The sequence below is a fragment of the Chenopodium quinoa genome, unplaced genomic scaffold (assembly GCF_001683475.1).
Source record: "Chenopodium quinoa cultivar QQ74 unplaced genomic scaffold, ASM168347v1, whole genome shotgun sequence".
NCBI lineage: Eukaryota > Viridiplantae > Streptophyta > Magnoliopsida > Caryophyllales > Amaranthaceae > Chenopodium > Chenopodium quinoa.
The window spans coordinates 226,471-243,753 of record NW_018742271.1 but is presented as its reverse complement, the minus strand read 5'-3'; the positions used below and the strand labels follow the sequence as shown (position 1 = coordinate 243,753).

The 17,283-nt window shown below is 34.3% G+C and overlaps 1 protein-coding gene across 1 annotated transcript; it reads left to right on the top strand.

Annotated features, from left to right (window-relative positions):
- The first annotated feature begins 865 nt into the window (after window positions 1–865).
- On the top strand, window positions 866–15,486 carry LOC110684395 (WD repeat-containing protein 25-like). The gene is made up of 4 exons (XM_021860854.1): window positions 866–1,279; window positions 4,280–4,444; window positions 14,214–14,698; window positions 14,868–15,486. The coding sequence occupies exons 1-4, from the start codon at window positions 1,012–1,014 to the stop codon at window positions 15,237–15,239; spliced, it is 1,290 nt and encodes a 429-aa protein (XP_021716546.1). The 5' UTR covers window positions 866–1,011; the 3' UTR covers window positions 15,240–15,486.
- Window positions 15,487–17,283: the final 1,797 nt, after the last annotated feature.

The following is a 17,283-nucleotide window of genomic DNA, read 5'->3' as shown; positions in this document are numbered from 1 at the left end:
GGTTTCTCTTTTTTAAAAGGTTTTTTTTTTAACTAAAAGGTCACTTTAAAAGGTTTTTCCTGACAAATTTTCCTTAATTTATATATATATTTTTTCTATAGTTATTGATAGAGTATATAACATATTCCTGGGTCTCAACCATGAGCTAATAGAGTATATAACATATTCCTGGGCCTCAACCATGAGTTTAAGCTTTTGGTTGAGTTGGTCCTTTAACATGGTATCGGAGCCAACGTGACATAGAGGTCACGGGTTCGAATCTCATCCACCCCTCTTTTAAAAGTGGAATTAATTCGCGCCGGGTATGCGAGGGCCTATGCTGCATCCACATTTCAAGCCCAAAGGGCCTTTCATGTGACGGGGAGTGATAGAGTATATAACATATTCCTGGGCCTCAACCATGAGCTTAAGCTTTTGGTGGTTGAGTTGGTCCTTTAACAGTTATAATTAGAGTTATTAATAGTTAAAGATTTTGTGTGTGACAATTGTGAAAATGTAAAATGTGAGATATATTTAGGAAAGTAGGTAACACGTTCTTTAACTTGTAGTACTTATATGAATCATTATAAGCCATGATGATAGGCCTAAGTCAAGATGCTTCTGGGTCGTGTTAAGTCGTGTCTTGTGTCATGACCACATTTTTTAAAGCCTAAATCCATAGATGAATCAACTCGTTAATATAGTGGAGTGACAAGTTTTCAAAATATATTGTAGATTGTGCATTACCCAAACTCGAGTGCTACTGTACCATGTCGTTCTTGCCGAACTATACCTTATTGCAATTCTCCTAAAATTATGTCTAAGGCTCAGTCATAACGCACCATGATATTCCTACTTTGCGCCTACAACCTATGTCGTTCTTATTTCATGACGGGTTGTGTCGTGCCATAGGCCGCCCCGACGGGTGCTATCTGAAAGACAAGATTAGGGCACTACATTCATTAACATTCCCCCTTCTTTCCTCACTCCAACAAAGCAATCCGATCAAAAACTTCATTCGGATTCTGTAAAATGGATCTTCTCTGCAAAACCTACTCAAATAGTTCTGACGATGAAGATGAACAACAAATCAAACCTTCCAGAATCGTTCCTCCTCCATCGAAGCGGCCCAAACCCTATTATCAACCAATTCACAAACCCGTTTTTCAGGCTCCGAATTCTCAAATCGGAGCTCCGATTTCCGGTACTGGTAGGTACATCTCCAAGAGAGAGAAAGCTCTAATGGCGTCTGCTTCAACCACTCATGCTGAGCCTTCTCCTACCTTGCCTCCTTCACCTGGTATGTTTTTCTCATTTTCTGTAATTTTTTTTGGTAATATTCAATTGATTGTTGTGGAAAACCTAGAATTGAAAAAAAAAAATAGATTTGGGGGAAAAAATTATTTGAGTTGCTGTTGATTGATTTATGTATTTTTATGGTTGTGCATGAATTATTCTTGAATTGAGATGTTGAAAGAGAATTAATTGTTAGATGGACTATGATTTCGAGTGTCGAACGTTTTGTGTGTTTATGACCAATTGTGAGATGATGAGGAAGGTAAATAACCGGAATGATGCCGATACTTTAGGGTTGAGAAATGATTGCCTAGTCAGTAGTGATTAAGGATGGATTGAATGGATTTTAGTTGCATTTTTGGAAGAATTGGTGGTAGAGAAGATATTATGGACCGAGAAATACTTGTATAAGATTAGTATAAAAAGTTGAAGAAGGCTCGAAGTGATCGAGTGATATATTTGGTTTCTGATTGGCGTTGCAAATGGAATTAAAAACGAAGTAGATAACAATTTCAAGTTAAGACAATGAGCAAAATTTTAGGTGATTCTTGAGGTTCTTATTTATCTAAATTTGCCTCCTTAGTGTCCTACTTTCCAATAGCAAACTTTATTTGGAAGGGGAAAGATTTTCTTAAGGTGTGAGCTTTTGTGTGAACAATGAGCTTGGGAAGTATTAGTGCGTATGATTTGATCCAAAATTAGGGAAAGCAAATTGACTATTTCGTATGGCAGTTTTGTGATGTGCTGAGTTAATGCCGAGCCATGCTCTCATGTTTTTTTCAATTGTCAATTGGCTTGTTACCTTTGGAGAGGCTTTTTTTGATGTGTCTAATGAGACTTGGATAAGTCCTTCAAATATTTGGATTGGTCTAGAGCGGAACCTGCAAATCTTTAATGGCATTGCTGCTACCTGTGAGTGTGTCATCGTGGGACGAAGTCAACCTTTTAGCTTCTTTATGGGATTAGGTGGCTGGTGCTTTCCCAAATTATTCTACAGTGGAGATACAATTCATACAAATTACAAAGGAATCGGACTTATTGTATTTGTGTTAACCTGTTACTTATTGAGGACATCTTATCCTCTTGATGTACTTCAGTTTAGCTACTTCAGTAACATTTTTGGTTTCTATAAAAAAATAATCTTATATTGTTGTTCATCATATGATTTTATTTAAAAGTTTATCTTTGAAATTCCTCTCCTTTTATCCCTTAATTCTCCCTTGTGTTGCTTCCTTTTATGCCTCAATTGATATTTTCAAAGCCAAGTCATTCTATCTCTCATGTTATTTCTCTCCTTGAATTAAGAACCTATTGCATTGAATAGAAATACAAACTATGGGGCTTTTTGGCTCACTAAAGACAAAATGAAAGAAATTGAGTTAATTAATTGATAGGAAATGATTCGAGAAAAGGGAATAAAAATAAAAGTTTGGTTTGTACAAGGGAAATATGAGTCTAGACAAGGAATGAAGTTGAGAAAGGGAGTTGCTAGGAAGCAAATCAAATGAGTTCATTTTTACTTGACCATTCTTGGTTCACATTTTATCATCTCACACCTCTGTCTAGCCGACTTCTTTACCAAATTCATTGATGTCCACGATATGATGTCCTCACCGCTATTTTCAGGTCTCTTTATTACTTTCCATAACCAGCCTCTTCTTACTATCCTTTTTGTGCTCTTAGAATGAAATATGTGCTCCTGCAGCTATGATCTTGTTATTATCTAGATTACTCATTATTAAGAACTGAAGTAACATCCTGGACTCAAATACTGGGATGAAAGCCGCATTATCTAACTTAATGCAATGACATTGACTGGACATTTTGATCTCTAGACTAGTGTTACCTGTTACCTGTGTTGTGGTATGCTTAGGTATGTAGAACGGGTATGGGTCTATGGGAACACAATTCGTTTCCTAGTTTTTTTTTTAAAAAAAAAAATTAGTATAAAAGTATACTGCTACACCATGTACCACCAGGTAGCATGGAACTATTCATGGTCTCAGAAACAGGGAAGGGGTAATTCTTGAAACAAGAAAACGACTGGGAAATGTTTAATGAAAATTATGTAATAAAAAATTCAATCATATACCTTGTATACATCAACTCTATTGTGTGTATCTAAAGTTATTCAAAACACTTTTTTTTTTCTTTTAAAAGTATACTACCTCCGTACACCATTTGACTTTTACACTATTCGCAAACTACACTTTGATTATCTTTTGTGATTTATAGCTACTATAAAATATAGTTAAGTGGGATCTTGTTTGAATCATCTCAATGTATTTTATTAATATCCACTTTTATAATTTTCTACTGTCGAGAATTTGAGATATTAATCATTAAAATAGTGCATTGGCAAGGGTAATAAAAGAAAGATGTCAACTAAATAAAAACGGATGTAGTTTTTTTGTTTTGTTTTGTTTTTTTTTTTGTTTTTGTTTTTTGTTTTTTTTAACATGGTTTCCTGGGTGGAGGGTAAAAGCTCATTAATAGACGACAGAAACAATTCTACCTAGTCTCATACTTATGGACTTCATGTATGTAAGTAAAAAGATATTCGAGTAAAATCTGCTGCTTTCCCGTCCTCTTCCAGATCTTTTTCCTCAAGAATAAACTCTATTTCTCTGCCACTTGTCTTCTTCTCTACAAAGAAATCGATCTGAAGATTTGTCCCATACACCACACCATCATTTCGGCCAAGGTCCCTATTATATGTCCCCTATTATATGTTTTCTTATAAGAAATTTTGTCAAAAAAGTTTCCATTTCAGTAATGTGTACAAGTAATTTTTTTCTCTCTATTTTGAAGTGAGAGTGCCACAATAGTAATCCTTTGCTTCCCCCTTCTTATACTTATTGTATCTAACCTGTTCCACCCCCTTATCCTCTCAAATACTTATTGCACAAATGAAAAATGAAAACAAATGCACTTTCTTCCTATCCACACTTGAATCACTGAAACCTCAGTTACAGTCTCACACTCACTGCTCTATTTTTGGCAGAAATAGGGAGTATTTCTTCAGCATATGTGCGGCCAGACATTTTGTTGTCTTTGAAGAAGCGAACAAATACATGTGCAGAGAAGAACAAATTACCTTTCAGGCTGTCTATTGGTTTAAATGGACATGTGAAAGCAGTCAATGCTGTGCAGTGGTCAACAAGTCATGGTTAGTTATTGTTTCCTCTACTGGATTGGATTAAGTTAACCTTTCTTCATTTGATGCGCTTTAATTGTATCAACTCGTTAAGAACTCCAATAGAATTTGTTTTTGTACGGTAACTTAGGTAAGTTGGGCTTAATTTACATTTAGCGTCATGATATTGTCATATTTGGCCAAGCGTCTACTGTGTGCTTCTCTATGTGTGGTGTCGTTATGATATCTCAAAAAAAAAAATGTAAAAGCATTAGTTATTCAGTGATATCAAATGCCAAATTTTCTTATCTCAGGAACTCACCTACGAAGCACTATACCGCCCCACCATGTATTTCTATTTCTTTGAATTATAAAACCCAACAGAACACATTTGAAACAAAGCGTTTCTTAACTACACGTGTTTCCACTTTCCATACCTGCAAACTGTAATGTCTGTAAAAAAATGAAAAAGAAAATACTTGAGCTCAAATTTAATGAGAAATACCCCTACTTTACATGAAGAAAATACTCTCTCTCTCTCTCTCTCTCTACACATTCTCACTCTCATTTTCGAATAGCTATGGTTTGTGGCTACTTGACTGGAGCTTCAGTGAATCTATTCTTAAGGACAGGCCATTAGCAGCTGCTTATATAGTTATATGAATACATGTTGAGAAGTGAGAGTTAGAGTATAGGTTAAATCTGAATATGGAATTTTTTTTGAATTTTGCTAGTTGAACCTCTTTATTGTCCTACTTTCCCAATACATAAAAAGTTCATTATTTATCATTAATGTTAGACACCCTTGAAGATATTAATGAAATAAGGATTTAGGGTTTAGGATCGGAGGGGAGGCTACTTTGGCATCAACTGTGATTTCATGGGTTTTATATTGACCTCGTAACTTGTAGAGGCTTGACGCATTAAAGGAAATTTATTAGTTGCAAGGCTTTGTGACATTTGAGTAGGAAGTTTGGACTCTTGGGCAATTGAAGAAACAATGCTTGGAAATAGGCGGTTCCTGAACCAAGAGTGTACTAGACTGGTTTACTTGACAGGGCCAGATATGGTTGTTATGCCATAGTTTACTTTGACAAATGGAATTACGTGACAAAAAAAAAAAAAGGGTGCGACTTTTGTTGCTAAAGATATGTTATGTTGTGTATTACTTTGGCAAATGGATTTTGTGACAAAAAAGCTGACAAGTAGTGGGAATCTAAGTTTGTGCAGGTAGCCTGGTAGGGTAAACATGTATAAATGTATTGCCCCTTGCAATTGTTGCTTAAAGAGCTTAGTAATAAATTTTTCTTTTCATTTGGCTTAGCCTTTGGCAAGTATGGCCTAGATACTTGTGGAATATGCTAGGGGGCTTAGGTTTTAACTTTTAATTAGAGGCAGAAGAAGAAGGCTTGTGATGTTGATATTCAAGTGGTCTTAATTACTGATGATCACTTGTATAAATGCATTCTGATCTGTTTTATGACTTTGATTTTGGTGTAGCAAACTAAGATTTTTAAGATAAAGTGTTAGGCAAAGATTTGTTAAGATTTTTTTAGTGGTCTCTTGCGTTTTTATATAGGGAAGACACTAGGCTGTTTGAAAATAAATAAATAAATAAAAAGTATACGCTTATGAAATTACTTGAATCATGAAAATGATGTGGAGTTGGCGTACTTTTTTAAGAACGCAAACACAATATCTTGACAAACCTTAAAATTATTGTTGCCATATATCTAGTCTTTATTCTATTCCCAAGGTTTGAGCCTTGGTAGTTTTGCCTCCAATTGAAAATAATCTTACACATATTTCCTCATTCCGATCTTTCAAAATTGTCTGATAGCTTCCCATAGTGTAATTCATCTAGAAGTTATTCCCCAGTGTTAGTTCTAAGGTGGATGTTTGGTATATGCCTCGCGTCCTTAAAGAAGAGGTGGAATTCAAGTTTCCTTTAAGAACAAAATACTCACCATGAATTATCGAGGTGCCACTATATCTAATCCAATGGAGACTACATGATTTGTACTACAAAACACTTCAGGTTAACATGACACGACCAGATATGTGTATGAAATTTGTATTGAGGATTTGAGGGTTCTGGAAATTTGATAGGGTAAGTATAAAGGAAGATTGATTGTAAGGAGGAAGCAATTCAAAAAACGTGTCGTTCTAGTAATTTTAATTTTGGTGGTGGGGGGGGGGGTTGTTAATATTTACCAATTTTTTGCTTAAACAATGGAATGTGTATCCTATCATGCTAAAGTGACTTGTTTTTACAACTATCTTTCCTATGGTCTTCTCTAACAATGGTGAGTGGTGACGAATTGAGTAACTCACATTCTTGTTGTTTTTATAATTTTATCATCCATGGATAGGTAGGGGATAGAATAGAATAATTCGTAGTATAAGAGAGAAAATTCAACCTGGTACTTTAACTTTATGGCTAGTCTTTCCTGTTCTTACCTCTCTTCGCTTTCATTTCTCGTTTGATTGTCTTCAACACTTTAATAACTCAAAACTTTTAACTAACATGGAATTTGATACTTTTGATTTTCTTTGGCCTTTTCAATTTATTGTAATTACTCTTGAATTAGGAAATTAATTTTCTTTAATATATTTTGTTGTGTCCCCATATCCTTGCCTTGAATTCCAGCTTTGCCAATTGTAAAAGTAGGATACCATACGATATATGATTTTGAGCAACATAGACCGAAGTTTAACTATTATCTTGATTGGTGGTGGTGAACTGTTGATTATGTACTTGTTGCAAAGTGCTTACTCGGTTACTCCTTACAATTGAGTCTAAGTAACTAGTGAGGCCTTGTCTTATTTACATATTATTTATTGAATTTAAATTATTTTTGTTGAACTTAAAATAATTTTTTTTTGTTGAACTTATATTTTTTTGAATTTTTCTTTGAAGTTAAATTATATATGTTGAACTTAAATTGTTTTTGTAAAACTTATATATATATATATATATATATATATATATATATATATATATATATATATATATATATATAGTCCTATGGCACGCAATTCAAGGAGTTAATTAAAGAAGACAAACGATATTTTTAATACAAAAAAATAAAACCACCAATAAAAGGGATGAATTGGGGTTTCATGCTATTAATATTTTTTATTTATCTTATGTTAATCTTCTTTAATTTCTTCCTTAAATTGCGTGCCAAAGGGCTATAGGTCAAGTAAATAACAACGGAGGAAGTATATATTTATTGATCTTCTATTGTATTTATTTTGTAAAGTTATTGATTTTTAGTATTTAAAATTATTTTTACTGATCGTAAATTATTTGTACTGCTGAAGTGAAATATTATTTCTATTGAACTTGAAATTATTTTTTTATTGAATATTATAAGTTTAAGGTGAAAACAAAAGAGTCTAAATTCGTGAGGACATTCTATCATTAACCACAAATGATCACATATATTTTTTTTTTATTTGCTATTAGATCAGTTTGTATCTCTTGCAAAATGCTTTGAGCCTTTGATCATGTTTTATTGGATTTTCACATGTCAATTCTCAAAAGAATACATTTCCTAGTAAATTGATTTAGTAGGCTCATTTTGTATTTTTGAAAATTGAAGAAAGGCATTATTATAATGGCGTGTAGTTGCAAACTTAGATAATTTTCTTGTGCTTTTTTTATTTTCCAATCACGGGGCGTTTGGTATGAGGGATAGGATAAAGAGGGATAAAAAGGGAGGATAAAGGTGGGACTAAATAAGTGGGATTAAATTTATTTTATCTCTATCCTTTGTTTGGTTGATAGGATATAGAAAGAGGATAAAGGTAGGGAATTGATATAGAAGAACAACATATTTACTATATTACCCTTTTATAATCATCAACCAACCAACTCACACCATCCCTCCAAACTTCCATTTTTTAGCACAGTTTCCTTCCATCTTCCCCTTAATTCTTTTATTTTCTCATTTTAATTTCATAAATTGCTAACAAATTAATACTCCATCATCAAATTATCATTGATTGTAGGTTTTTTTTTTGTTGCCTTCGTGAGTTGTGGGGGTCGTCAGTTGCTGCCTCTGTTAACCACTGTGGTGGTGGTTGTTGCCCAGCGTGGTGGCAATGCTTGATAGAGTTGTCTAAGGTTGAAGATGATGGGTAGAATGGTAATTAGATACGAGAAGGATTAATCCCCATTCTCTATACCTGCTCCCCTCAGTTAAAAGATTCAAGGGATAAGGAGCAATTTAATCCCTGTCCCATCCCACTGAAAAATTCAATTCCTTGTAAACAAACATGGGAAAAAAGTGAGGAAAGATAAGAAATCCTTATCCCTACCTTATATCCCTTCTACCAAACTGCCGGTCATGGTATAAACTAGAAAGTCAATAATGTAGGGTTTTAGTTAGCTTGTTCGGCTATGGGTTGGAGTTTCTTCAATCACCCAATGTGGGTCTTCTTTTTATGCTCTTTTGAGAGATTTCATGAAAGAGTTTATGATATTCTTTTTCCCTATGGTACTACTCCCTCTGTTTTTAAATATTTGCTCCACTTTCCTTTTGCGGCCGTTTTTAAATAATTGTTCTATTTCCTTATTTGGGAAGCTTTTATAATGTTTATTTCATTTCTCTCAACTGGTGAGACCCAATTTTATTACTTTTAGATTCTCTTTTCTTCAATTTACATTCCACTAACCCCACTATCTCTATATATTATTACTTTATCCTAATTTCTCCTAAAACACTGTGCATAGAAATGGAGCAACTATTTTAAAACAGAGGGAGTATATATCCAATTTTTGTGAAGAAAAAAAAAAACCTTAAGGAGGTCTTTAGGTTTTTCATATTTTTGACATCAATTTTCTAGTGTTATACTTTTTCTTATTAGGTTAATATACTTATGCTTATTATAAAGCTATAAATATTCAATAGGACTTCTTTGTAAAAAGAAAAAATTATTCAACAAGACTTCCTAAGGTTTAACAATAATATTGATAAGAGTTTTTCTTTGTTTATGGAGAAGAATGTGTGTTTTGTGCTATAAGTTGGGGTTGACATTGAAGCTCTTAAAACAAGGTAGCATTTGAGTTTTTTGAATGGTGAATGAAATTTGGCATTGTAAAAGAAATTAAGGTGATGGTGAAGCCTTTTCTTTGCAAAGGAGTAGGGAATGGTATTTTTGGACTGTTGGCCAATTTCAAAGTAAAGTGTAATTTAAGGTTATCAAATTTCAAGGCTTTTAATATGTGTATGTTGAGGAGGTCAATTTTGATTAATATGACCAGATAAGTTGAGATTGTTTAGTAAAGTGGCTCCTTTAGTGTTAAAAGAGTTTTTATAAAAGTCTAAAGAAGATAATTCTATTTTAGATCTCTCTCAAAAAGAATACCCTACATACCTACATTTAACAGGAAACATTCTTAGAGAATGTTTTTTCCCCCAGTGGCTGTAGTTTTTGTCATAAGGAAAAGTGTTGATTATCATTTGCTCTTATATCCTGTTGGCACGTATCATTAGATTTATTTGGGATGAACTTGCTCCTGTAACTTTAAAAACTAGGATCAAAAGAAAATGACGTTGAAATGTGGAAGATGATTTGTATAAATTTGGAGGCGCACTAAGGTATAGCTGAAGGAGGCACACAACAATTTTTCAAGAATTGTTATATTGTTTAATATATGCACCTTACTTCAACAAACCTTGAAGTGCACCGAGGCCTGCTCATTGTGATATTGAGCCTTACTATATGTGCCTTGCGCCTTTTTATACGCTGAGCCTTTTTGTGCATTGAGATCAACAAGATATTGAAGGTATAGCTTCCCCACGTCAGGATTTTAAGTTCCCTTTTTTATATTTTGACTTTAGTACTAGGTTGTAGAAAAATTGCTTCATCATAAATGGCTTGCTTTTTCCTTTGGACTACTTTTAGTATATGGATAACACATCGACCTTCTTAATACTTCCTCTGTTCATTAATGATTGCACCATTTCTATATGACATACTTTTTAAGGTTTTGGGTGAGGATGTGAAAAGGACTAACATTACTCTTGCTATCTAACATGACAACACCAAGCACCAAAGAACATTATCAACCACCACTAGTCCACCAGTGTCACATTACTCTACCATTACCATCTAACACCAAGCACCAAGACACATCATCAACACTATTGTCACATAATTTTAACACCCACCACTTTGATGCTTATCAAAGAAGACTAAAAGCGCTGACAGAATGAAATTACTGGAAAACACTATGGAAGTGGACCTAAAAATTCAATCCACCCACAATAATAACCTTATAATACAAACCAGTAACCTCACAAAGCAAGAAAAGGAATGAGAAGAAACAATTGTATACCCATATAAAGCCTTAATCATGGCTTTTAAAAATTGAATTTGATCATTAATCAAATTCAATCACAATATATGACGGTGACTGTGGTTCTCTGAATATGGTGTTGATGGTTGTGGCCCGTCTGAGAAGATGGTGAGTGTAGTTAATAGTGGTGGTCTATTAGAGAAGATGATGAGGTTAGATGGAAGTGTTGGTGTTGGTGCCGATAGAAAAGAGATTGGTTGCTGCGTTGCCGTGGGTAGTGAGAATGGAGAGCAACAATGGGGGTAAGGGGTGTGGAGAAGTGTAGAGAGATGTGGTAGAGTAAAGATGTAGTGGACTAGTAATTGAACAAGGAGGGGTGTGTTTGGAATATTTGTCATAGTAAATTACCAAGTAGAAAAATGGTGTTACTATTTTTATGTTTCCATTATAGGAATATGGTGCAATGGTTGATGAATATTTCTTAACTAATGAAAAAGTGAGGTTTTGTAAATGAAGAACTATAATGAATGTTGCATGCTTTCTCTTATAGTCTTCAATATCAACATATCTTGTTTAAGTCATCCAAATCACTTATCCCTTGTAGATTTTATTGGTATTTGTCTATATTTGTGGTAGAAAAGAAAGATGAAGACTGTAAATCTTTGCTTTGGAACTGGAACATACTGCTTGGCATTTGTTGTTTTATTTATATAGCATCTAGAATGAAGATGGTAGTATATTTGTTTAATGTGAAAATAGGAATCTTCTTGCAAAGACTCAGATAAGAGCTTTATAAACCATAATGCAATGTAAATATGAAACTTTGCGCATTGTCAAATAATGATTGTATATTATGATTTGGAGGATCTTAGTCAAGCCAGTTGAATATAATTGCAAAGTCCAACGCAAACAATGGTTAGGCAATTTCTCTTAGGCCGAGCCTGTACAATTTTTTAAAAAAGATTACACTTTTGAAGATGGTAAAACAAATGAATCTTATGTAGGTCTACGGGTGAATGTTAGGTAATGAACATTAAAGTATCTCTAATTCATTATCGAAGTCATATACATTGTGAACATAATCTTCATTTTCATTAATGCCTACTTCCATCTTATCCACAACATGAAAATTTTGTTTCAATCGCAAGTGGCCACCCTCTTATTTTTGTATATAAGAAGGAAAAAGCCAACCGATCCCTTGTCTCTCTCGTTTCTCGTATGCTTTTTGAATTTATGAAGTTGTAATTGAGCTTCTTCACTTCTTCCAACCCTTACATTCTGTTAAAAAAAAAAAAAACAAAAAAAATGAAGTCATATACTACCTTCGGTCCAAATTACTCGCAACTTTGGGTATTATTTGTGAGATATAAAATATTCCAAAGTTGCAAGTAATTTAGACTGGAGGTAGTATTATAAGGTGAATACCATATATTGCTAGCAAATTGGGTTTAAACAAATGTTTCTCCTTTTTAAAAACGCCATTACAAAATAGTAAAATACGCCATCATAAAAATAGTAAAATTCTTTTCGGTAGATTAAAATATGATAAGGGAGTATTCATGAACTACCTTTTGTTTGGAATTTTATCCCAAAGCCGTGGAACTAACGACTATCATAAAGTAGGCCTTGCTTCTAGGGATGGCAGTGGGTCTTGGACTCGACCCATACCCGGTTGGATCCAATCCATATTTTAGGGTCTGGGTCCAAAAAATGTAGACCCAAACTCGACCCTGATCTGACCCGTGGGCTCGTTTTAAATTTTTTTTAACAAATAATAATATATATCAGGTATAATATTATTAAAAAAAACCACTTAACCAGATATACTTTAATTATATACTACGTAATTAGAGGGTGAGATGATAGACTTTAGAGAAAGTTGGTACAGCCAAGAAATTTAGTTTATAAGATTTTTTTTTTTTTTTTTCATGCATTGTCTTTACTTTTTAATGAACAAATTATTTGTGTGTCAAAATTATGAACAAGTTTTTTTAATGCATCTTTAATTATTTTTAAGTATTAGTATAGTTATAAATTTATAATATATATATAAAAGATTATAAAAAATAAATAAAAATTATAGTTAGACCTATTTTGGACCCGTTTAAGACCCAAGACCCGCTAGACCCCATGGATCTTGGTCAGGGTCTGATTTTTTAGGACCCAATGCGTTTGGGTCGGATCTGGGTCCGCCTCTTAAATTTCGGGTCTAGGTGGGTAGACCCATTGCCATCCCTACTTGCTTCTTGTCTTAATCATTTTTTTTCTTTTTCTGAAAAACTATCAATACATGATCGGGGAAGTTCATACTCATCCACCATTCCTTGTGGGATGCTATGAATCGGGTCGGACTACTCCAGCAGCCACAAGAAAGAAGCCAAGAGACAAGATCAGCAGCAGTAACAACTTGTAGCAGGAAGAAGAAAAAAAAAATTAATGTTCCACTTAGGAGTGTGGCATTCAAATTGCTGTGGTGAAAGCCACCTTAGCAATACATGACAGTTTTAATTACTAGGGTACTTTTGTATGAGGGAAGACTTGGTATATAAGTAGAAAAGCAATGCAACAGTAGTAGATATGTAATTGGAGAAATTAGTAGTAGAGTAGTAGTAGCTGTAGTCTTCTTCAAGGAGCAAGCTTTAAGCTTAGCCCGTAGTTCTTGTAGCTGTTATTTACAAACATCAAGCAAAATACCCTTAAGCTTTCCTCTTATTAATCGAATGACACAACTTATCACACACCAAAGGGTTATATTACGATCTACATAAGCAATACACAACCTATCACACAACAAAGGGTTATATTATGATCTACATAGGCTTACCTCACCTAGCATCAAGGCAAGCTGTCAGTGTGCCTTCCACCCACGCTTCTTAGAATCTTAAGGGTCTCATTGCAAGCCACTAAGGTCAATCATTTAAGTTAGCAAGATTTGGCTGGTATCTTTACACCCCTTTGAGGCTAAAGAGTGTGAGTTTGTTTCTCTACAGTCCAGATAAACAACAGATATATTAGTGATCTAGCACTTTAGTGTAAAGGTGTTTTTTTTTTTTTTTTTTTTTTTTTTTTGGGGGGGGGGGGGGGGGGGGTAACAAGAGGGCAATTGGAACTCAATAGAAAACACATGATATTCTCGTGGATGTCCTCAATTATAATTTTCTCAAGTGTTGTTTTTTCATAAGCTCTTAGGCGGTAATGAATTGTAAGGATAATCAATAAAAAAAAACACATGGTAGGTAGATGAGGTGCATTACCGTTATAATCTAAATGGCCAAATGGGATGTCTTAAAAGTCTCAGAAATCACTTCGAAACTCATTTTCCTTAATCTATGATCTGTATGCCAATCGGACAGTAAATCTGAATGTGATCAATTCTTTACTAGGTGAACGTGTTTTAAATGTTGTTATCTATATACTATACTTGAGCTTTTATGCTTCAAAATTTTGCCTCATGAGGTTTTTTTTTATTTGTTCATCAAATCTAGCGTGCAGCCCACCTTTTAGCCTCTGCTGGAATGGATAATTTTGTCTACATATGGAATGTATGGAGTGAGCAACATAAAAAAGCACGTGTATTTCGTTTTCATAATGCGGCTGTGAAAGATGTGAGGTGGTCACCTCAGGGACAGTTCATTCTTTCTTGTGGCTATGATTGCTCATCAAGGTTGGTCGACGTCGAGAAGGGTATGGAAACTCAGAATTTTACAGAAGACCAGGCTGTTACGGCTATTAAGTTTCATCCACACAACTCCAATCTGTTCCTCTCGGGTGGATCAAAGGGGCTTCTGAAATTGTGGGATATTCGAGCAGGAAAGGTGGTTCATGAGTATGTTCGACGCCTTGGACCAATACTTGATGTTGAATTCATGAATGATGGCAAGCAATTTATCTCTTCAAGCGATGTATCCCAAACCAATCTTAGTGAGAACTCTCTCATTGTCTGGGATGTTTCTCGGGAGGTGCCTCTGTCCAATCAGGTTGCTCTTTAGCTTCTTGTTTTGTTCCTTTCTTTTGTAACCGGACAGTGTTTGAAAGTTTTTGAAATATTATGCTCACAAAGTGCATGTCTAGGGGGCTTCGCTCTCTTTGTTTTCAGCTGAGAAATTCCAGTGTGTAACTTGTTTCTGTCCACCTCTTTGTTCACAGGTTTATGTGGAAGCTTATACATGCCCTTGTGTTAGATGTCATCCTTTCGAACCTTCATTTGTGGCTCAGTCAAATGGAAACTATATTGCTATATTCTCCACTAAACATCCATTCAGACTAGACAAGTACAAGAGGTATGAATCACATGGCGTTTTTGGTTTTCCTGTCAAGTGTTGTTTCAACTTGGATGGTGAAATTCTTGCCTCTGGTTCCTCGGATGGTGAAATATATTTTTACAGTGTCAGATCATCCAATCTCGTAAAGAAAGTAAAAGCTTATAATCAGCCATGCATAGATGTTGCTTTCCATCCTGTAATTCCAAATGTTATCGCGTGCTGTAGTTGGGGTGGAGAAGTTTCAGTGATAGAATGAAGCTGTCGAATTTTGCCCTGTGGAGAAGTTAATAGGGAGGAGTTTTGTAGTTCAGCCTGATTATCTAAATTCAAAGAAAACAACATATCCAATGCTTGTTTGATGCTGTCCACATGAGCCTGGTTATGAGGTTGTCTGTCTTCCTCCTTTTTTATCTCTTTTATACTTCGTATTTCTTAATCAATCAAAGCCTTAAATCTGCATGAACCAAAAGTGATTATTATATATAGTCATCTACTTTATATTTCTTACTATCTAAAAGAAAAAAGAAACCGAGCAACATTCTGTGTTCAGGAGAATTGTAGATGAGGATGGACTTCTGCCTGTGTCGAAATGGAATTCTCACAGCATGAACACAGCATCATATCCTTTTGCCTGTACTGAAATGGAATTCTCGCACCATGAACACATCATAAATAAGATTGAATATATCAAGAGTTTGATTCGTTTTCAGCTCTTCATGACTAAATTCCTCGCGCTGATTTACAACGTAAGAATCCTAGGATCCTTTCTCCGAAAACCGAGTATGTTATCTAGGTGAACATGTTATAGACTTGTATACTCCGTATTGGTTTAGGGGCCATTTGGTTTTAGGTATTCATCTAAGGGTAAAGAGATGATGATTGACTTGATTTCTTTTGGTGTTTTTATGCTTAGTTTGTTATGCCTTCACCTTATTTTCTCACTTTCCCCTAAAGTCTTTTAAGTTGATTACTCGACCCCCTCTTGTATTCTTGCATTCTCTTTCCCCACTAAATTACCTCTTCTGATAATCTTTGCTGTCTCCTCCTTTGAACCTTTGCCCGCCTCCAGCCACCCATCAGCGATCGCTATTGCCATCCACCACTACCCACAACCCTCCATCTATCTTCTTTGGTTCCCCGTTTTTTTCCATTTCATGCCCCATAGATCTCTACATTTGAATTAATTATTCATAAGTTATTTGGTAAGATATATCTTGTACAGTGTACATGACAACTTGATAATTTGTATAATTGTATTTATCAAAATTATGCTAAATTTGAAACATGGTTCATCATTTATACAAATGTTCATGTCTGAAAATACTTTTTTGGACACTTGTTTTTTGAGCCAAATAAACAAATTACAAACATTTTATCCTGTTTTCGAAACAAAATCAAACATGTACTAGTAGAAATCACGGTCATCCTTTCCCTTTTACGGTCCTATATTATTTCTAGGTTTCATTCTGTTTACATGCGCAAACCAAACGCCAGTTAATGATAGTTCATGACGTTTGTGATAATCTGGACTTCATTTTGTTAACCATTGAACATGCTTTTAGCAAAGCTTTATAGTTAAAGGGTATTTTGGGTCGTCGTTCTTTTATTCAATTGATTAGAAACGGAATATTTTCATTAGAGGATGTCGATTCGAATGTTTGGATCGGGTATGAGGAGATCAGGTCGGGTTGGGGCAACTTTAAAGTTGAGTTATATGAAGTACTAAATTATTGTGTTTATGCAAGTCGAAATCTGAATTAGATATTTTTCGGGTCGGTTTCGAATCAGATCGGATGTGATTTTAACACCTCTAATTGTCATATTGAGTTCATTAATTAGTCGTTATATACAGAGTATGTTTTTTTTTAGCTTTTAGTGAGTTTCGTTTGTTTCTTTCAGAAAAAAAAAACGTTAGTTTTCCAGCTCCAGTCTCCATTACTTATGTGAACATCATCTTATAAAAATTATTAGCCAATGAAATTGGGAATTATTTTTTAAAAAATTTGCATCACTACCGAAAATCGTTTCAATATAAATGTGACTTTTAAAAATTTGTTATCCTATTGAACATATGTTTATAAACTTGCACTTGGATATGACAAGACTAAGAACAAAGAGACAAGTAGCCAAAATTCCACACAGACATCCACTTTGTAGGCTGTATATAAAGTTGCTGGACTCCATAATGAAGTTTCGTTCTATTATTATTCTGTACAATTTTAAGATTTTTTTTTTCCATGTACAATTTGTTTTTGTAAATTATTTTGCTTATAATATGGATTTTTGTGTAACTTTTTATT